Source organism: Acanthochromis polyacanthus, chromosome 7 (genome assembly GCF_021347895.1).
Source record: "Acanthochromis polyacanthus isolate Apoly-LR-REF ecotype Palm Island chromosome 7, KAUST_Apoly_ChrSc, whole genome shotgun sequence".
NCBI lineage: Eukaryota > Metazoa > Chordata > Actinopteri > Pomacentridae > Acanthochromis > Acanthochromis polyacanthus.
Window position 1 is genome coordinate 7,089,545 of NC_067119.1, and position 22,410 is coordinate 7,111,954.

At 39.3% G+C, this 22,410-nt stretch overlaps 1 protein-coding gene across 1 annotated transcript in view; it reads right to left on the reverse strand.

Annotated features, from left to right (window-relative positions):
• dmrt1 (doublesex and mab-3 related transcription factor 1) overlaps positions 1-22,410 on the reverse strand; it is a 41,231-nt gene that overhangs the window by 11,499 nt on the left and 7,322 nt on the right. The window contains 4 exon segments of the mRNA XM_022195068.2: positions 8,815-8,817; positions 11,129-11,300; positions 17,542-17,601; positions 17,603-17,623. Coding sequence (XP_022050760.1) covers positions 8,815-8,817; positions 11,129-11,300; positions 17,542-17,601; positions 17,603-17,623 — 256 coding nt within the window.

The window sequence follows — 22,410 nt, forward strand, 5'->3', positions numbered from 1 at the left end:
ACAGCGTATTTACTGTGGAAGACGGCAGCTTGTTTATTGTGTTTAATAGTTTGAATTTTGCTGAGTCAATCGTTGAACAGCACATTAAGAGGAGGTCATTGTTATTTTTTCCTTTTGAATTTGTAGCCAGGTGTTTACTTTGTAGTACCTGTCTTTCAGAGTATATACTAACCTTAAATGTTAATTTTGCTTAATTATCTATCTGTATCTCTCTCTCTATCTATCCAGCATATAAAAAACATCTTTGTATTGCAGTCATTTATCAATGCATTGAGTATTGATTGCTAACATGGCTGACTTTTGGTTAAGATCATTTTAAAAAAAATTGCACCACTAACTGACTTCCAACCAAATGCATTTTTTTTTACCTCACTCCTGCTCACACTAAACTATGATAACATCTCTGACAGTAAGTCTGGTGGCAAAGCCTGAGCTGCTACTAATTTCAAGCCACATCAACCATCTTAATCAGATAACTAAATAAAGAGTCAATAATAGCTTTTGCATTGTCATGAATAAGCACCGTTCATTTAATTGCAGTTAAATCTTCCACGTATTTCTCATTCTCATCTACGTAATGAAGAGCTGCTGAGACAATTGTTCAAAGGGATGCAGTCTCTCATGCGGCCATTACGGGAGGTCAGAAAACACTTAAATGCTCATTATTGGTTTGCCATGGAGCTGCAGAGAGTGGAGGGTGGAGACAGAAGGCATCAAGTGTCGGGGTCAAAGGCTAATTAAGCAGAGAGGAACCTTTGCTCCGGCATTGTTAACCAATCTGTCCCCGGTGAAGATGACTGCCAGGGAGGCGTGACACAGCCACCGTCCCTATGCTAAATCTCCATCTCGGCTACTGTGCCCCATCAGCTCACAAAATGGCATGTCAGTCCGTCGTCGGGCGTTCTGACGTGATCCGTCCAAGAGTTATGGATATGCAATAATGAGCTGAGGCGGCCGATCAATATTTGCAAGACTTCTCTATCATTACATTTTAAACATGAGATTCATTGGGAGTCGACAGGGTAAGAAAAATGCCAAAGTAAAGGACACAGGAAGAGTGAAATATATTGCTATGGCAAGGAGGACGCCTCTCGCAGGTGCTAAAGCTGCCAAATGTGTTTATCCAAGTCGTTCAGCTGTTTCAGAGAGCAGCCAAGGCAACATCATTTGTCAGCGAACGCCGAGCCGCTGCCACTGCTGCTCAAAACAATGCAAGGAAAGTGACTAGAAGAGCACGATTAGGTGGGAAGACACTGTAACTGAACAAGTTCGTTTTGAAATATTAGTATACAGATGGTAAGCAATTTATACATTATACGTGAGGATGTGAGCCAAGCACACACATATAGAGTCCATGATTAACTATAACAGACATTTATCTAATCCAGTTAAGGTTTTTATTCCACAAAGATAAATGTGTTTATTTTGTGTAGATTCTCAGTCATCCAGGTCATGCTAATACCAGGAACTCCAATAAAAGCTGGACAGTAAAACCAAAAATCTGCAGCTTTTTACTCAAGGATTGTTTATTTTGCAGCTTTCTTAGTTTACATGCAATATTATGAAGTTTACAGTCATGAAACTGAATGTAATTTGAAATTGTGTGCACATTAATATAGCATTTTTAATTACAAACAATGATTGTGGGCACATTAATAAAACCTTCCCTCGCTTAATTAAGAAGTCCTGCCTATTTTTCAGTATGAACTTTAGTTTCATTTATGGAAAATCCTACACATAAAGGAAGTCATTTTTGCACACTGCATATGTTTGCTTTCAAAGTCTGTCAGTCGTTTAAAAAACAACATATTGACATATCAACAAGATAAAAACATTTTCCATGGAGGGGAGCTACAAAATAACTATTTATTGTAACAGAATATGAAGACCGTATGTTCCGTCTCTAAGTAGAATCTGTAAATCTTTACTGTAGCCCCAAAAAGCTCAACAAAGAGAGCAAAAAAAGTTCATAAACTCATCACTCCTGACTTTGGGTTCTGTAATGGCACAAAAAAGGAAAAAAAAGAAAGTAAGAACTGTCCTGAGTGGAATCATTTCATCTCAAATCATCAAGATTTGAAAGCAATTTCTGCTCTACCATCTCTGATTTGCCTGCAATTTCTATTCATATGACTATATTTTATTAACCAGTTAGGATCAGGCTATCCAGAAATATTGTAGTTTTTGTCGTACAACTTGTCATACCTGCGCAATTTCAAGGGCAGAAACTTTCCTTTTTTATGTCTGAGATTAAGTACTTTATATAAAGAAGCTTTCTGTATGATTTCTTTAGTATTGTTGACATAAAACTGGTTCAGATAATGTCACCAGTTGACTTGTGCATTATCATTTCTTTTTTGCTATCATGTGCTCTTAAATGGAACTTTTTATGACCGCCTCAATTTTTCCATATTTCCACTCACCCATAATCAGACTATTTGATCTATTTGTCCAAAACTGTAGATTCACAATCAATGACATGATGAGAAATAACAGTGAAAACAGGCTTTAATCTGTGATGGTTTCTTGGATATTGCCTCAATAATCAGTGTAAGAAGAAAATGTGCTGAAAGTGGGCCAACAGGCAACTTTGGAAAAAAAACTGTATAAAGTATATATATTTATTAATCTAAAATTGAGCAGACACCATTTTAAATATTCATAGCTTGATATAAAAAAGTACAAGCAACTCAGAGATGGTTGAGCAGAAGACCCCGATGATTTGAGACAGAATAACCCTACGTCCTTAGGGTTAACCAAGCTTTTCTTTCCAAGTTTAGGCACGAACTGAGCAAAACCTGTGAAGGTGTGACAACAGTGTTTAATGAGACTACATCATTACCAAACTATAATCTTAAGATATACATGAATTCTGCCTGTAGGCACCACGGTCCTGTTATCACACTTGAACTTGTTTTATGGCTCTTATCCAGGTTGTTTTCTCCTGACTAGATCCTTGCTTGTGCTGTATCTACTCTCAGATGTACGTCGCTTTGGATAAAAGCTAAATTAAATTGTAGAATTCTGCAATAATCGGTGCTTCGGTCTGCACGCACAGAGTTTACTCAGGATATCAAACTGTACTGAAAGTTAAAACAGCAGTCAGTGAGATCATTTCCTTTAAAGCCCCTTAGAACTGGACAGTGAGTGTGTGTGTGTTAGTGTGTGCGTGTTTGTTTAAGCGAGAAAGAGAAATAGAGTGAGGGGAAGAGGACATAAACTACACAGCCCCGGCCATTTAATGTCTCCACAGCCCCAGGCCTGCGTTAATGGTGGTGTTGTACAACACATTACAACGGTGCTTGTGCCCTGAGCAGACAATTACACTGGTATTTAGCCCGTCCACAGCCCCACAGGCTATCAGGGCACTTAGCAGCACAGAGAGGAGACAATCTGACAGGCCACACAGGACTTTGCGTCTGTAATCAAGGGCCAGGAGAGACAATCAGCCACATGTTCAATGATTCCCTCTGACGGCGCCCTGAAGGGTTACTTTCTCCACTGATAGCTCTTACTTACAGACTAAATCAAGTCCCAACCTCAGACAAAATACCTTAAAACTGTGATATTTTCTTAGGTTTGTTGGCTACTAGAGTTCATCATTCTTATATAACTGCAGTATCTTGTGTGTGTTTAGTTCTGAGCATTATATTGTACAAAATGTCATATAAAGTATTAAAAATGTAAACTGTGCACAGTGGATTGCTTGCGTTTTTCTCCATGTAGTGCCATCTTTCTCATTTATAAGGGACAACATAACTTGGAGCTATTAACAATAGTTATTTACTGTATTACAGAAAAAAATCTGCTAATTATGGACCATAAACATCTTTCCTGTTTGCCGTCAAGAACAACAGCGTTACTAATACTGGGAACATTTTATTAAAACAGGGCCACAAGTAAAATTTATTTTAATCGTCAGTTAATGCAATTATTTGTCCTCAATGAACTGATTGATTGGTGTTTTTCTGAAATGTCAGAAAATATTTTAAAATGTCAATGTTTCCCAAAGTTCAAGATGACAAAAGTCTTCTTTTGTCGACAACCCAGAGATATTCAGTTTACTGTCACAGAGTGATTTAAAAAAAACCTGAAAATATTCACATTCACAAAGCTGGAGCTCCGTTTTGACAACTAACTGATTAACCATTGCAGCGGTATCAAAAAAACAGCAGTAATCAAAGCAAAAACAGAAAATTAGGTTGAAACCTACTTTACTCTGGATTAAAAAGTTAAAGTATGCTACCTGACTTGTTCTAATTCAAATTAATACGTTTCAAATCCTAACAAATGTTAAATGAGACCAACTAGTTGTAGGAATGGTACTAGAACTCTTTGCTGTAACATGTTTAGTAGAAACAGAAATATTCATCAAAACTTCCCCATTCTACAGCAGCGGTCTGTTTTCTTTCCTCAGGTAATGAAAGGACACAGAGTGCAGGTCCTGAAGTGAGTGATGGTCTGAACATGTCAGTGACCAAACAAATGAACTCTGGCTGCTACATGACATGAAACAGCACTTTCTTTGAAAAGGTCACCTCTTTGCTGTGAGGTACCGATTTGTTTCAGGTTTAATAAATCCAAAAGAGTGAGAGGCCTTTTTGACGTCTCCAGAATGAATTCGGGCCGAGTGTGTGTGCAGGTCTGGGCTGTGCGAGTGTGTGTGAGTGGACTTTTTTAGCTGCTTTTTGTGTGTGTGAGAGCGATTCTGTGGGTGTGAAGTAAGCTGATATGAAAGCAGGTAAAGCCCATTTTACACACGAAACAAAGAAACTTACTAACGCCAATCTCTCTCTCGTTTTTTTCTTGCTTTTTTCCCCCCCTCGGAGGCGGAGGAGAACCTGAAACGACAGACTTTTATACGCAGTAACTCACTTCAGTGTACAGTACAGTATGGATTGAAGCAAGAAAAATCAATAGAATATCATCTAGAAAGATAGTAATGGATTTCTAACTTAATGGGCTCACACAGGTCTATCGATTAGCAGGATTAACATCTGCAATACCTCAACAATCTGATTTGCATTTAAATTACTGTACGCTCCGTGCTGACACCAATATAACAAAACAGACAAACGTATAGCCAGCGCGGCCACACTCGATTCTGAGCTCTGACTTTAGTATAAATCAAAAAAAAAAAAGAAAAGTACGTGAAAGGAAAGTTGCTGTGCTGACGGCTTGCAAACTTTTGTGAATTTATTTTTATTTTTTGAAGAAGTCTAGACAAGGACAAAAAAGAAGAGAACATAAACACTGACAGACTCGGGCTTGCAGCTGTCTTCCGTAAGACTGAAACAGCCATAACTCTTTCGGGGCAGCTCATCTGAGCCTCCCCGGCTGGATCGCGGTGAGGGTGTTTGTGGAGAAACACTGTGTGTATGTGTATATATGGAGGCGGTGGGTGGGGTGAGGAGGGGCGGAGGGGGTGGTGGAGGTGGTGGCAGCGTGAGGTGAGATGTTGGGAGGGCAGCGAGGTGGGGTGGGAGTTTGATGGACTGCGCTGTCACCTCCCGCTCGGCGATTTACGGCGGAGGGGCTGCTGACGAGCGCGGGGCAGTAAACAGGCCGGCCGGGGGCGTATTTCACACAGAGCTGGCTTTTATGAAGAACACCGGGACGGCTCTACCCACAGCTCCGCCCGGACCGCCGTGACGGATGGAGAAAGACGCATGACAAGCTTCATCATTGTTTGTAAATCTTAACTGTTCCCGCTCACTAACTCCAGAAGGCAATTTTGCGGAGACAGCGAGGCCTGCAAGGAGGGGAGGGAGGGCGAGGAGAGGGGGAGAGAGAGGGGGGGAGGACGAGGAGGAGGAGGGGAAAGGACAGCGTGGCACTCCTGAAGGTTATTTGGATCTCTGTATTTGGCCAAATGATTAGCCCTATCCTGGGAGGGAGATAAATCTGACAGGGCGCCGTTTGGCAGCCAGGTAGAAGGGGAGGGCGGGAAGGCTCAGAGCTCACAGCTATTCCCTCCTCATCCAGAGCTACACAACACGCTCACTCATAGCTAAACAATTCCTGAAACAAATGCCCAGCTGAATCAACAACTAGGTAAATATCCTGTGTATTTGTTTACCTCCATTTCCATTACAGTCGATGTTTTGATGAAGGTGGAAATTCATCCATCAATTAATGCACACATTCTGTCAATCAGTTAGCGTTTGAGAAGTCAGAAACTTCAACACAAGCTACCTGCAGCATTCATATACTTTAAAATACTGCTCTCATCCAGTTTACCTCAACAGGAGAATATTGTACAGTGAACCCGATGAGTTTTATTCAGCAATAGCTCATTTAATTTGATATCTACAGCAGTATTTGTTGATTTAGAGGTTAGAAATTCCATAAATGCCTGATTAGTTACTTCTTGTCTTTGTGATTTTGTGTCTTGGAGGGTTTTGAGACTGAATGGCTTAAAATGTGGGAAATGCATTTGTAGTTAAAGATAAAAAAGGATTTGTGAATAATTGCTACACTTGATAGTGAGATAAAGGATTCTCTACTGCGATTGGAGGGACAGTATTTGTATATGGTTCAGTTTTTGTGCTTTTTGATTCTCTGAATGATGAACTCTTCAAGCCATCAGGGTTCTGATATTTACTTTTTTAAGAAATATTTTAATTTTCAAAATAAAAAAAGACAGAACTTCCCAGAGCCTCCATAAAATGCCTGTTTTATCCAACCAAAAGTCCAAAATCAATTAGTCAGTGATCACAAAAATTAATCGGTGGCTATTTTCATGATTGAATGCATTTTTTTAAGCAAAAATGGCAACATTAATTGTTTTCAGCGTCGAAAACGTGACTCTTTGCAAGCCTGCATTGACAAATGAAGAATTTCAAGATCTTTTTCCAATCTAACATCCTATTTTTATTAGTTTGTTTTTCACAATTTGTAGCCTAAATGATCGACTGAAGAAATAATGAACAGATTTCTCGACAATGACAATAACTGCGACTCCAAAACAGCTTCTCGTGTCTAAAAAGACCAAATCTCCATGTACAGGAAACAGGAAGCAGAGAATGTTAATTTTGTGCAAAAATTAAACTCAGGAGTACAAATAAATAGACAATCACGCAACAAGACACAAAATGTGAAGTTTGTGGCGTAATGCTCAGAAAAACGGCACATTTATCTTTGTTTGTAGCTGATTAGATATGAATTAGTCAACACGAAACATCAAGGCCATGGTCCAAGACAAGCTATCAAACAGCTGTAGACAATAGACAGAGGACGAGTCCAAAAATGTTTCAGAAGCAACACATCGGACACAAACTCCTCTGCAGAAACAGGGTTCATCTTGTACATCTAAAATATACAAAACACCCACGCATTAGATCTGGCTTTGGTTGTGCCAAACGGGCACCAAATGTTTAGACTGGCTCTTTCAAAATATGCTGAATCAAAGCTGAGTCAAAGCCGGGAAATCACCGTCCAGCAAACCTCCCTCAGCTCCGTGTAAATCGCACGTACTGATAAACTGTTTCACAGGATCTTTAAAACAATGAATTTTGTGCATTTTAGGAAATATTTACCTTCCCTCTAATAAAATACTGTTTTCATTTTCCCATCAATGCCTCAAAAGTAATCCAAATTGTTGTTGGTTGCTTGGTGAACAAGAATTAGTTTATTCTCTAGGGTTTCAAGTTTTAACAGCTACAAAATCAGATTGCTTTAGGTTTACGATATTCAACCTGTCTGACGATACAAATGTAATATAAACACTCAATGTTAGATGTACAACAGACTGTCATTTGTCAAATTTGATAACTGGATGCCTAAAAGCCTGAAAACAGCAGTTCTGTGTGTCCAAATATTGTTGTTTACAGGAGTTTATTTACATCCTGCATTTATAAAATTGTCATTAGCTCTCAGTAGCTCTGCAGAAATGATGTGGCTGTGTTTGTTACTGCAAACAAAGGTAGTGTCTTTTGTACCTTTATAGGATTAGACTACTTTGACTGTTCTGATTTGTGTACATATTAAAAAGTCAAATACAAAAATCCTAGGAAAGAAAATCAGTCTACCAAAAAATACGCAATTTCTGATGAGGCATTTTAGCAGCTTCCATTTAAGAGGTCAAAAATTAAAAAAGAAAAAAAAAAAGCTGAAAACTACTGAATTAGTGGTTTCTCGACACCAAACCGTGAGACCACCCGCTGAGAGTGCTGTTATCTTGTAATGGAGCATAGCGACTCACGGCAGGGGGGCTGACGTGGGACCCTCACAGGAACAGGACAGGTGAAAGTCATAAACAAATACAGGTACAAGGGGAGATGTGGGGGTCTTTAGGTTTGTGATGCAGGTGGTGTCAGCGGTGTGTTTCACTAAGAGGAGGGTATTGATGCTGGACTGCTGCTGCTCTTCTCCCATGTCCTTTGCAAGTAAGAAATAATAAACAACACAATCTTCATCTTTTGCTCTCCTAAATAGGAAATGAATTAAGACGTAAAATGAATTAAGCCATTAGGTAAAATTGCTGCAGTGCACCAATGTCTGCAAACAAGAGTACAAAAACCTGTCAGTGTTTTTCTTTTACTTAAACTCAAATGAAAACCTCTTAAAGAACAAAGAGGCAACTATAATCGGCCTCCTGTCAACCAAGGCAACACCAGATAGAGTTGGTTAATAAGAATAAAATTAAAACTTATTATCACATATTAACATCATCAAACACTACTAAATGCAACTGCTAAGTGCAACAAGTGCGTCAGACTTCAGCATAAGTTGAATAAAAGTGAAAACAACTTCTGCATACTGTCTCGTTTGCTGATGTTACATTCAACGACAGCATTTCAGTAAAAAATGCACCTGCTCTGTATTTTCACACTTCCAATACTGCTTTGATATCCACTTTCTTTGCTCTTGACTGCTCACAATCGATGTAAAGAATAAAAAAAAAAATCATAAAAATTGAAACCAAAATTGGAAGAAATAGCTTAATAACATTTCCAAAACTTGAATAAGGGATATGGAATGCTGGTTTGGATAAATTAGATCTAAAATGTGAAACAAGTCGTTGGCCCACCCCATAAATGACCTGCAGGCCAATGAAACATAGTCGCAACACAAGATGCAGAACCACTCAGTAAAACAGGAAATCAGGGAATCACAAAAATTAGCTCAGTTGTGAATTACATTACTTTACTAACATGCATGGGGCTCTGAACTAACTTTTCCACTGGTAGCACTGGTGATGATGAGCAGCCGTGTTAGCACAACCTCGTCATTCATTCATGCTACATATTTCAGTCTGACTACACTGATTTGCCAACAGTCTTTTCCTGGAGGTTGTCTGATATTGCTCCTCTTAAACAGACATGGGCTAAACTCCATCCATCCATCCATCCATTCTCTATACACTGCTTTATCCTCATTAGGGTCGTGGGGGGTGCTGGAGTCTATCCCAGCTGACTCGGGCGAAGGCAGGGGACACCCTGGACAGATCACCAGTCTGTCACAGGGCTACATATACAGACAAACAATCACACTCACATTCACTCCTATGGACAATTTAAAGTAACCAATTAACCTCAGCATATTTTTGGACGGTAGGAGGAAGCCAGAGTACCCGGAGAAAACCCACGCATGCACAGGGAGAACATGCAAACTCCATGCAGAAAGATCCCAGGCCGGGATTTGAACTGGGGATCTTTTTGCTGCAAGGAGAAAGTGCTAACCACTACGACACTGTGCAGCCCTGGGCTAAACTCCTCATTGGCAATACATTTTACTGATGTTCCCTAAACGCCTCACATGCAGATGAAGGTGCATGCTGGCAATTAACAGCTGCAGTTCACTCAAACAGGTGTGTGACCAAAAATCTCTTTGAAAAGAGTTCTAATTTAAGATTTGCCCAAGCTGAAACCAAGTGAGGACTTTTCTACAAGAAGAGTGCATTTTAATAAGGCAGTCGATTATAATCATTGTTAATATTCGTTGAAATCTGTAGCCCTAAAACGGCGTTAGCCATCGTAACTGAATGTAGTAGGTTAAGTTCTGAAAACAGTGCAACATATTGTAGCGACCCTCTGTGATGAATGAATGAGACTTTATCCCATTCTCTGGTCGTTTATTGAACCTTCACAAAGGCTACTGTGGGCCGTAGCCAAAAGTAATTACAAAAAACCTATAACTTAGCTCCAGAATTAGCTGCTGTCTCACTTGACACACACACACTCTTAGCCAATCAGAGATGAGCTGACTAAACTCGGCATGTTCACTGACATTAGGTAAATCTTGAACTGAACAATAAACACTGAAACTTCAACATTCTGTTATCTTCTTGTAAAATGACTCGGACGTGCATGAAAGTCATTGGTATTCATAACTTTGCTGCAGAACTGATTGATATCGTCATGCACGTATCGGCTCTGTTTACATTTTAGCTGGAGTTCTGACTTATGGCAAAGATCCGTAGGAATGGGACTCTGACATAAGTCGAGGACCCCCTGTATGTGCTCTAAAACCACCTGTACTAATGACAAAAAAAGTGCACAGCATCTACACTTTCAGGCTTATTGTCCTTCCTGAAGTGCACATTGGAAAAAGCTGTTTATAGAGTTGGTAAATCCTCCAGTCTGAGTTATTCCTTTGTGCTGACTCCTACCTCTTATCTCACTCTCAGTGTGCACTTACATGCATTCTTTACAAAGTTCCACAAATACTTTACCGAACATATTAGGCAATACACGCAATCTGATTTACCCACATTTACAGAAAATGAGAAAGGCAGAAAATCCGTCAGGAGCCACACTCAACTGAGATTCAGTCTGAGATTTGTTGAGCAGAGTGCCAGAAATCTACCTATCAAATCTTCTTCATCTTTAATCACGATGAAGAGAAACAGAGCTGCCACTGTACGGCCCTCGATGTTTACAGTTTAGCAGCTCCTTCACGTAAATTTTCAGCTTAAAAATTGACGCGACACTTGCACCTACATTCACTGGAGTGCATTTGAAGTAAAGTTAGACGTAAAAACGAAGCATAGTAAAAGTAAAAAAGAAATTTTATGGCACTCTTCACTTGAGTGCAACCCTCCCTTCAATGTACTGTTGATAAAGTCTGGGTAAAACTTTATGGAGCCTGAGAGGTGTGTGTCTGAGAGTTTTTGTGTGTCACTCACAGGCTGCCATGGTCTCGGAGCAGCTGTTGTTGTCGTCCAGGCTGAAGAAGGGCGGCACACAGGTGGTGGAGCCCAGGCCCTGGGTCAGGTAGGTGGCTGCTGGGTAATAGGAGTGCATGCGGTACTGAGAGGACATGTTGTGACTGGACAGGCGGCCGTCACCATGGGGCATCTGCTTCAGGCAAGAAAACACAAAAATGTCCAATTTTATATAAAAGGAAGAAAAGAAAATCTTTTTCCCCACTGTATTTTTCAGACAGCAGACTCTCTTAAATCCGTCGAAAACTACATTCTTGTTACGGTGATTCCACATGTGTTTAGCTGTGTAGATGTTCAGTCATCCAGGTGACAGCAATCCTAGGAGCTTCAGTAGAAAGCTTCGATTTTAGGTTCTTGAAGACATTTCACCTCTCATCCCAGAGCTGCTGTTGTTGTCATTGTTCAGTTTTGGACTGAAAAAGCCTCTTGAATGAAGCGTGAAATATCTTCAAGAACCTAAAAGAGAAGTACAGCTGCTTTCTACTGAAGCTCCCAGGTCTACCTGTGTTTAAAAACACACAAAATATCAGAAAATGGTTTAAAAAAAAAAAAAAAAGACAAAGCAAAAAGCCCATCGTGATTTCCAAAATCCCTTGTTTTGTCTGATCCACACCACAAAAGTGAGTTTTCACGCTTGCTGAAGCGATGGTTGCTCTTGGGTCAATCTTGTACCCAGTAATGACGATTTTGAAAGTGCTTTGGTGGTCGTATCTTTTGTAGAGACTATGGACTTTAATTTTATGATTTTCTTTGTGTTTAATGTTGGCAAATGTTTATTTGTTGTGTTTTTTTTTAATTCTTATTTTATCCCAACACATCCTTTGCCTGCTCTGGGACTACAGGTGGAAATTAGCATTCGTGCTATAACCTGGCAAAATGCATCTCTCCCTTCAGGGTTAATGTTTATTTGCGCAATGTCCCATGGATCAAATAAATAAATAACAGAAAGAAAATCCAGAGATGTTAAATTTATTATCAGGTATGACAAAGAAAAGCAACAACAATTTGTACATTTTCAAACATGTTTTAGCATTTCTGGTCAAAAAAGGAACACAATTTCTGTAAATACTTTCAGATCTGAAGTAGAAAACTTTATTCTTTGTCAGCCAATGATGCCAAACTCCATTCATTTACTTAAAATACTGTAGAAAAGTGTTTTATCTCGTGCTTCTATTGTGTGTCATAGGACCATAAGGGGATGCTTGTGTTTACAAAAAATGAGGGCGGCACAATTACATACACAATTATAATCACAATTATCTTGATCAATATTTAGATCACAGCTGGCAACGTTTATCAGAGCACTGTTTTTACTTCTATGCTGTGCTATAGCCATGCCAATGTACAAATCTTTGCATCAAAATAAGACTCTGACATCTCTGAGACGCAAAAACATAAATTAAGTTGTAACTTTTTTACTACAAATGAAATAAACATTTCAGATTAACTAATTTAGTGATGCACTAATTAGCTTCACTGTTATGATTATCGAATTTGACGTGAGAAAAGGATTGGGATTCAGTGAGGCAACGTTAGTGATGCTATTCTTCTTCTTGGCCCTTGTGTTCATTTTGCTGCAGCTTGTGGTGTTTTTTTCAGGTGGTTGAACAAGTTTTTACTGTTTATTTTTGGCACAGACACAAATCTTGTGCACTCTTTGCATGATTATGATTTGTTCTTGCTTAACACCACATGCCCTAAATCCAAAATACTTGATTTGTAGTTTGAAAGCAGCAAGCTTTTCACCTACTGCTCCAGACATTTTATTTTTATTTGGCCCTTCTCCAACATCCAGGAAACTTAGCTACTGCAGGGTCGCCGGCGTGGCAGCATGACAGCTCCTCAAAAGTGAAGCCAAAACATCTCGTTTGCTACCTGGTGGCCAGCTGTTATGTTTGGGAAGCGTTTGATTTTGCAGCCAAGTATTCTATGACCAGAGCGCTGATTTGTAAGCATCAACATCACACTCAGACATTTAAAAACAGGAAGCCAAAACGGAAAGATTTATTTGCGACTATTGGTGCAGCCCTGCAAGAAACTGCAAAAAAAAGAGCCAGCAACACCAGTTCACAGTCATTCATATCTTTAGAAGGTTTGAATAATCTGACTTTTATGAGTCATGAGGTAAATGTTTTGCAAAGATGCTACACGTTGTTCTCTGCAGGAATCACGATGCAAAATGCCCAGCAAAATAATGCAGCTGCAGTGGTGATCTTAAGATCTTAGACTTAGTAAATTATTTGAAAAAAAATAGTTTATTTCATCCAGTTTTCTTTCATGAACAAATCACATAAAAGCTCCTCTTGTAGAGTTGAACCTTTGTTTATACTGGCTATATGGCTTTACTCCATTTATTGACACAATATCCCACAACACCAGTAAGTATGTCTGACTTTGTTATGAACTCCTTTCATTTTCCACATTTGACATTTTCAAATGCAATAAAAACACCACTGTTCTCTGACCCCCGTCACATATTTTGAGTCCTTCAAATCATACATCAGATATTCACAGGCAACACTTTTAAAAATCTAAACTGACAGGAAGAAATATACACAAAGGAATGATACGTGACATAAAATTAGCCGAGTTTGATTTCACAGGTCCATGGCTTGTTCTAAAAATGGGCTGCAACACAGAGAGCCGGCTTTCTCCAGTCCTCTGAAAACTTTAAAACGAGCTGTCTACTCAGCAGCAAGGCCGCCTCACTGAGGGTTTTCAATTTCATTTTTATGGAATTTGATTTCTGTCAGCCTGTAATATGTCACCCGTATTGTCCACACCATCAGTTCTGCGACAGCTTTATAAACTGTTATTTAAGCTACACTCAGCTCTTGTATTAGGCCGTGAAAAATACAATAGAGATTGGAGTGGAGTCTTGAAAGTGCACTAAGCTTATGGCTCCCCGGACAGACGGAGCACCAAACAAAGCTGTCTCGGTGAAAGTTGCTCACAAAAGGCAAGTTTTTTTCATGCTCACAGAGACGTTTACATCCAGCGGTCACAGGCAGATCCACACCGAGTAAAACCTGATTTATACTTTTCTGTTCAATCTATGCTATAGAATGATGCGCACCTCCCTAGAAATGCAACTACATCTCAGGACAACACAGACTCCAGCAGCTACGATTGATAGTAATGTGCCGTGCAAGCTCAGCATATTGATTTGTGCAACGATAATGCACAATATACACAAGACCCAGTATTATGCCAATTTAGCTATATTCTGTTTTCACAGGTCTACCAATCTGTGTAAACGCTCAATCATCTATGTAATCCACTGCAGTATTTCCAGTAAAAACTGTTCAACATTTATTAGAATCAAGTTCAACATGGTCTGCTCCATTTCAAGCGCAATTGTTTGAAGTACACAAACAAACTCAACTCAGTAGAACAGAAACCCCTCTTGTAACTGGCGTTGTGGCAGTGCAGTTAGAGAGACACAGCAGAACAAGTACATACAGCATAGGCTACTTCTGCAGATTCTGTTTGGGAATATTAATCAAGATTAACTCGCTTAAACTGCAATATGGCACGATAAAAACAACCTAAGGTATATACTGTTGGACTGATTACAATTTTAACTAGTTTGTGACTTCAATAAAAGCTGCATGCATTCATCTGTTAAACAAAAACTTGCAGTCCAAACACATTTTTAGTTGGCTCATCTAATCAGCAAGTGACATGGTAAATGCAAAAACACTGTTATGGATATTAGTTAATTAAGCAGTTAACAGTAAGTGTCCTGTGTGCTGTATTTGTGCATTCAGTATAAGATGCTTTATTGAGTATGTTTCTTTGGATTTAGCATGTCAAATAAGGCTGTTTTATGTCTGTTTTATTTTAAAACATTTTTACATTTCTATATAAATACTCTTCCTGACAGCAGCTGGAAGTATTGTTAAGACTCAAGATGTAATGCTGCAAAACCTAATTCTATGTCAGAGTAGATACAACACAAGCAAGGATCTAATCAGGAGAAAACAACCTGGATAAGAGTCATAAAACAAGTTCAAGTGTGATAACTGTGGTGTCTACAGTAAGTAAGAAGCCAAAGTTAGAAGATGAGTGGGTTGTGGTTTCTCAAGTAAAGTACACTTGAGAAGTTAAATTAGGTAACACTGTGTTTGCAAACAGCTCCAATGGATGTCCAATACTAGGAGTGAAACTAAAACTTAAAACAGTCTGTGGTTTCAGTCACTCCTTCTCAATGTTTATGCAGCCAAAGCCAAAGCAATAACCAGTCTTTAAAGAGAGTGAATCACTTCTAATATCCTACAATATATAATTAGTGTATTTAGATGCACACCCCAGCTAGAATCAAACTTTTGAGGTATCCCATTTTTGGGTTGTTTTTTGCATAGAGAAACTTTGAGAAGTGCTTTGTCCAGCTTTAAGAAACCCAAACATGCTTGGTGCAGTACTCCCAAAGAAACAGGACACTGTTGCATGTGTGCATCTCATCAGGGTTTCTGAATGCTGCCGGCTGTCTTTGCAGGTGGGTTTCAGTCAAACACCAGCAGCAGCAAAGCATCTCACTTGTGGAGTAATGGTGAAACTAAATTTTGCCTCTTTGTAGACAAGGAGTCTAATACACACGTGGACAAAATTGTTGGTACCCCTCAGTTAAAGAAGGAAAAACCCACAATTCTCACTGAAATCACTTGAAACTCACAAAAGTAACAATAAATAAAAATTTATTGAAATTTAAATAATCAAAATCAGCCATCACTTTTGAATTGTTGATTAACATAATTATTTAAAAAAACAAACTAATGAAATAGGGCTGGACAAAAATGATGGTACCCATAACTTAATATTTTGTTGCACAACCTTTTGAGGCAATCACTGCAATTAAACGATTTCTGTATTTGTCAATGAGCGTTCTGCAGCTGTCAACAGGTATTTTGGCCCACTCCTCATGAGCAAACAGCTCCAGTTGTCTCAGGTTTGATGGGTGTCTTCTCCAAATGGCATGTTTCAGCTCCTTCCACATATGTTCAATGGGATTCAGATCTGGGCTCATAGAAGGCCACTTTAGAATAGTCCAACGCTTTTCTCTCAGCCATTCTTGGGTGTTTTTGGCTGTGTGTTTTGGATCGTTGTCCTGTTGGAAGACCCATGACCTGTGACTGAGACCAAGCTTTCTGACACTAGGCAGCACATTTCTCTCCAGAATGCCTTGATAGTCTTCAGATTTCATCGTACCTTGCACACTTTCAAGACACCCTGTGCCAGATGCAGCAAAGCAGCCCCAAAACATTACTGAGCCTCCTCCATGTTTCACCGTAGGGACAGTGTTCTTTTCTTCGTATGCTTGGTTTTTGAGTCTATGAACATAGAGTTGATGTGCCTTACCAAAAAGCTCCAGTTTGGTCTCATCTGTCCAAAGGACATTCTCCCAGAAGCTTTGTGGCTTGTCAACATGCATTTTTGCAAATTCCAGTCTGGCTTTTTTATGAGTTTTTTTCAGCAGTGGTGTCCTCCTTGGTCGTCTCCCATGAAGTCCACCTTGGCTCAAACAACGACGAATGGTGCGATCTGACACTGATGTACCTTGGCCTTGGAGTTCACCTTTAATTTCTTTGGAGGTTGCTCTGGGCTCTTTGGATACAATTCCAACGATCCGTCTCTTCAATTTGTCATCAATTTTCCTCTTGCGGCCACGTCCAGGGAGGTTGGCTACTGTCCCGTGGGTCTTGAACTTCTGAATAATATGAGCCACTGTTGTCACAGGAACTTCAAGCTGTTTAGAGATGGTCTTATAGCCTTTACCTTTAAGATGTTTGTCTATAATTTTTTTTCGGATGTCCTGGGACAATTCTCTCCTTCGCTTTCTGTTGTCCATGTTCAGTGTGGTACACACCTTTTCACCAAACAGCAGGGTGACTACTTGTCTCCCTTTAAATAGGCAGACTGACTGATTATGAGTTTGGAAACACCTGTGATGTCAATTAAATGACACACCTGAGTTAATCATGTCACTCTGGTCAAATAGTTTTCAATCTTTTATAGAGGTACCATCATTTTTGTCCAGGCCTGTTTCATTAGTTTTTTTTTTTTTAAATAATTATGTTAATCAACAATTCAAAAGTAATGGCTGTTTTTGATTATTTAATTTTCAATAAATTTTTATTTATTGTTACTTTTGTGAGTTTCAAGTGATTTCAGTGAGAATTGTGGGTTTTCCTTCTTTAACTGAGGGGTACCAACAATTTTGTCCACATGTGTACATTTGCAGGTTTAGACTGGAAAAAGCATCAATTTTGACCTATTAAACTTTGTAGAAAGCCAACTTTCCTGAGGAGAAAGTTGCTACGGAACCTCCTGTAAACTCCCAGGTTAACTTGTTGGCTCCTGGGGGGCTTCCTTACCTCCCTGACAGGGCCTGTCCTCTTATCTGGCACCATCTCCTGTCTGGGAGCTCTACACCACCCTTATATTATCATCATCCACCTGCATAACAGCCAAGCACCACTGAGTGCACAGGAGAGAAGAGGAGGACATAGATGGTTTTACACTGATAAAGGGCACATTGTTTCCTCTGGGTTTCGTTTTTATAGTGGGAAGAGGCCAAGACCTATAGATCACCATATTATGACAACAGCTAACAGATTGGCTCAGGGATTTAAAGGAAATGCGTATTTTTACTGCACTTTCTGCGAGCGACATTTGGAGATGTCAGTGAGGTTGGCTGAGGAAAATTAAGCACTAAAAAGTCTAGTTTGACAGTTATCATTCAGCTCCAGATACTCTGCACAAATCTAACTTTAGAACACCTTATTTTACTCTTCTTAAAGTAATTTTTACTTACACACATATCTGAGAGCATTGCAACCGAATAGCTGCATCTACTGCATGCCTGCAATGTGAGGCATTTAGGGAACATCTGTACATTTTATCAATAAGTTTCCTGCCTCTGCCCAGGTAGGAGGTGCGACCAAATGAGAAAGTTAGTCTGCAGCTCTGAGCTAGTCAGCATGTTTAGATAGCTGGTATGTGCTAGATTTACTCTTTCACCTGTCCTGTGCACGAGCATGAATGTGCACAAGCGTGATCATGCACCGGAAATGCTGAAACAGTGTTGTGTGGATCACTCCAAGCCAAGGCTGCACACAAACAGACATGAAACATGGATATATGCTTATCAAATCTGACAATGTGTTGCTGATTCTGCCTTTAGCTGAATCTTCCGCGGTGGAGCAACTGTTTAATAACTGCGACAGTAATTTTAAAAATAACAAACTGCAGCAGCAGTGTTGCACTAAACTAAACTCATTTGCACAATCATGGTTTGAAACAGTGCGAATAACAAATTGCAAAGGCTGCAATTTAGGATGTACACACGTGGACAAAATTGTTGGTACCCCTCAGTTAAAGAAGGAAAAACCCACAATTCTCACTGAAATCACTTGAAACTCACAAAAGTAACAATAAATAAAAATTTATTGAAAATTAAATAATCAAAATCAGCCATCACTTTTGAATTGTTGATTAACATAATTATTTAAAAAAAACAAACTAATGAAATAGGGCTGGACAAAAATGATGGTACCCATAACTTAATATTTTGTTGCACAACCTTTTGAGGCAATCACTGCAATTAAACGATTTCTGTATTTGTCAATGAGTGTTCTGCAGCTGTCAACAGGTATTTTGGCCCACTCCTCATGAGCAAACAGCTCCAGTTGTCTCAGGTTTGATGGGTGTCTTCTCCAAATGGCATGTTTCAGCTCCTTCCACATATGTTCAATGGGATTCAGATCTGGGCTCATAGAAGGCCACTTTAGAATAGTCCAACGCTTTTCTCTCAGCCATTCTTGGGTGTTTTTGGCTGTGTGTTTTGGATGGTTGTCCTGTTGGAAGACCCATGACCTGCGAGTGAGACCAAGCTTTCTGACACGAGGCAGCACATTTCTCTCCAGAATGCCTTGATAGTCTTCAGATTTCATCGTACCTTGCACACTTTCAAGACACCCTGTGCCAGATGCAGCAAAGCAGCCCCAAAACATTACTGAGCCTCCTCCATGTTTCACCGTAGGGACAGTGTTCTTTTCTTCGTATGCTTGGTTTTTGAGTCTATGAACATAGAGTTGATGTGCCTTACCAAAAAGCTCCAGTTTGGTCTCATCTGTCCAAAGGACATTCTCCCAGAAGCTTTGTGGCTTGTCAACATGCATTTTTGCAAATTCCACTCTCGCTTTTTTATGAGTTTTTTTCAGCAGTGGTGTCCTCCTTGGTCGTCTCCCATGAAGTCCACTTTGGCTCAAACAACGACGAATGGTGCGATCTGACACTGATGTACCTTGGCCTTGGAGTTCACCTTTAATTTCTTTGGAGGTTGCTCTGGGCTCTTTGGATACAATTCCAACGATCCGTCTCTTCAATTTGTCATCAATTTTCCTCTTGCGGCCACGTCCAGGGAGGTTGGCTACTGTCCCGTGGGTCTTGAACTTCTGAATAATATGAGCCACTGTTGTCACAGGAACTTCAAGCTGTTTAGAGATGGTCTTATAGCCTTATAGCCGTTTGGAAACACCTGTGTTGTCAATTAAATGACACACCTGAGTTAATCATGTCACTCTGGTCAAATAGTTTTCAATCTTTTATAGAGGTACCATCATTTTTGTCCAGGCCTGTTTCATTAGTTTGTTTTTTTAAATAATTATGTTAATCAACAATTCAAAAGTAATGGCTGTTTTTGATTATTTAATTTTCAATAAATTTTTATTTATTGTTACTTTTGTGAGTTTCAAGTGATTTCAGTGAGAATTGTGGGTTTTTCCTTCTTTAACTGAGGGGTACCAACAATTTTGTCCACGTGTGTATGTTAGCATGTCTGACCCAGATTTTAAACTGACCGAGACTGTGTCAGGCTTTACAAATGAATGCTATCCTCCTTGTGTGACATTCGTGGTTTTGAAGTTAACATACGTAGTAATGCTCATCACATGTTTTGAATCTATTACAAAGCAAACATTTTACTGCAAATTGCAATCCCTGTAAAAATTTTTAAAAAACAACAACTAGATTTTCTCCCCAAATTATTCAGCCGTACTGTCTATGATGTGCCTTTGCAGTAAAATAGAAAAACAGTGCAGATAAAAACAGATTACAGCAAGCACAAAATGAAACCAACGTTAATCTCATACATAAAATACAAATGAAACATTTAAACTTTGCTCTCAGTAGATATTAAGACCATATGATGATAAAAAGAATGCCACCTTTACAAACTAACTCAATAAACACAAAGTCAAGCAGCAACAGTGTTTAACTGACAAGAGCACTGTGCATCGTGCAGACAGACCTCAGCGATAAGTGCTTTGCAGCAAATATGGAGACAAAATCAAAATTGAATAACTCAAGGATAATCACTTCAGCTGTGGATGCTAAAATTGGAAAATCGGCCATTAAATTGTGGAGGTTTAGGACAGGTAAAGGAGACAGAGGGGACGAAAGAGAAAAGCTTTTCTTTCTGTTTTTCCATTTCAGGTAATAAAGAAATATTGTAGTCCATATTTCTAGTAACAAATTGTTACAAACGGTGTGTCTGAGTCACTGACACCCATCTCCAAATAATCATCTCTTCATTGAAATACAAAAAAAGTGGTCCCTGAATTTGAATAACTGTCGCACGTAGCCCCCTCAACCTGACAACTTCACTGAAAATATCATAAATCACAAAGGAGGATGGCTAAATTATGCTAAAGAGCGCTAACTGATCAGCATTAATGTGCTCACTTTCTCCCTCGAGCGCTGAGGCATAGCGGTTTGTTCCTCTGCCGACAGACAATACCATTAACCTTTGCAATTCAGGCTCCGCCGTGCGCTGGCAGGTTAGCGGAGGCAGTGACCCCAAAACTAGATGTTGCTACTGGGGGAACTGAAGGGGAGGCGGAGAGGAAGAGGGGTGGACAAATGTTCTTCATAAAAAAACAAACCACCTCATCAGAGATCACTGGAGAGTTATAGATCTAATCTGCTTCATGCATAAGCTCATCTCATTCGCCACAATAGAGATACATTTAAGCATAAATCAGTGAGAATATACAGACGGCGTAAGAGTGTGTGTTGGTGGGATGTTAGCTTTTGTCTCTGTGGTGTCTTAAGAGTAAAACTCTCCAATGAAAACAGAACTAAAGTTCATAAAAATTACAGTCTTTGATAGATAAAACATAACTGCTTGTTGCACTCTTAAGTCTGTGATTTAAATATCACTCTCATACATGGCCACTCGCCAAACTGAGGGTACTATTGTCACAGTTAGACTAATCGACCAGTTAATCAAAATATAATTAATGGGCAACTGCTTTGATAACTACCCTATTATTTAAGTAATTTGTCAGGCAGCACATTTTCTGATTCCAGTTTCTCAAATGAGCTGAGTGGCGTTACTAATGTTTTACGTGCTGTATATTTCTTTTTTTTTTTTTTTTTTTTACACTTAAGGTTCTGGACACTTGATGGCCATTGTTTCCATGATACTAACACAAAATCATTAATTACTGGATCAAGCATAATAGATTAGTGTTTTTGTTTTGTTTTTACATTTTTCCTGGAAGAGATTTCAGCCAGCACAAAAGGAAAAACGTAAAAGAAATACATTTCTGTAGCAAAATAGACAATTTTGTTTATTAAATTGTCAGAAATAACAGCAACATGCATAGATTTCTGTCAAATAAAGCAACACATACATACAGTACCTGTACTGTCTGGGAGTGAGCATGGTTACTGTCCTACTTATTCTGCCCTAAAGGCCCATTCTGAGGCAGGAGAAACTTTGACAGGTTTAACAGAGAAATCTTCATTTATCAGTTTCTCTTGCAGAAGCGCAACCCTCAGTAATAACTGTGACAGTATCGCTGTCCGTTTAGCAGTTCAGGTGTCTAAATGTCACGTTAAAACTAGTTCTTTGGTTGCTGTGTCAGTCTCATTAAAGCTCTGATTCGTACTGAGCTTTAACAACCAACATTTAAGGAGTGAAGTGACAATTAGATGATATGCACTTATCTGCTACTCATGCTTGTTAGTACTCAGTTTAACTCAGGATTAGGCTAACAGGCAGAATGATGCTTAAGTTTCCACTTTAACAGTGCAGTGCAAAGATTTTAGCTTTCTCCATTTATCAGGCAGTACCATTAAAGGGGCGTCTAAAGTGTCTTACAATAATCTAGAATCCGCACACTTTTGCAACCAAAAAATGTAAGCCGGCGTGCTTTACTACTTCAGACTTAGAAATC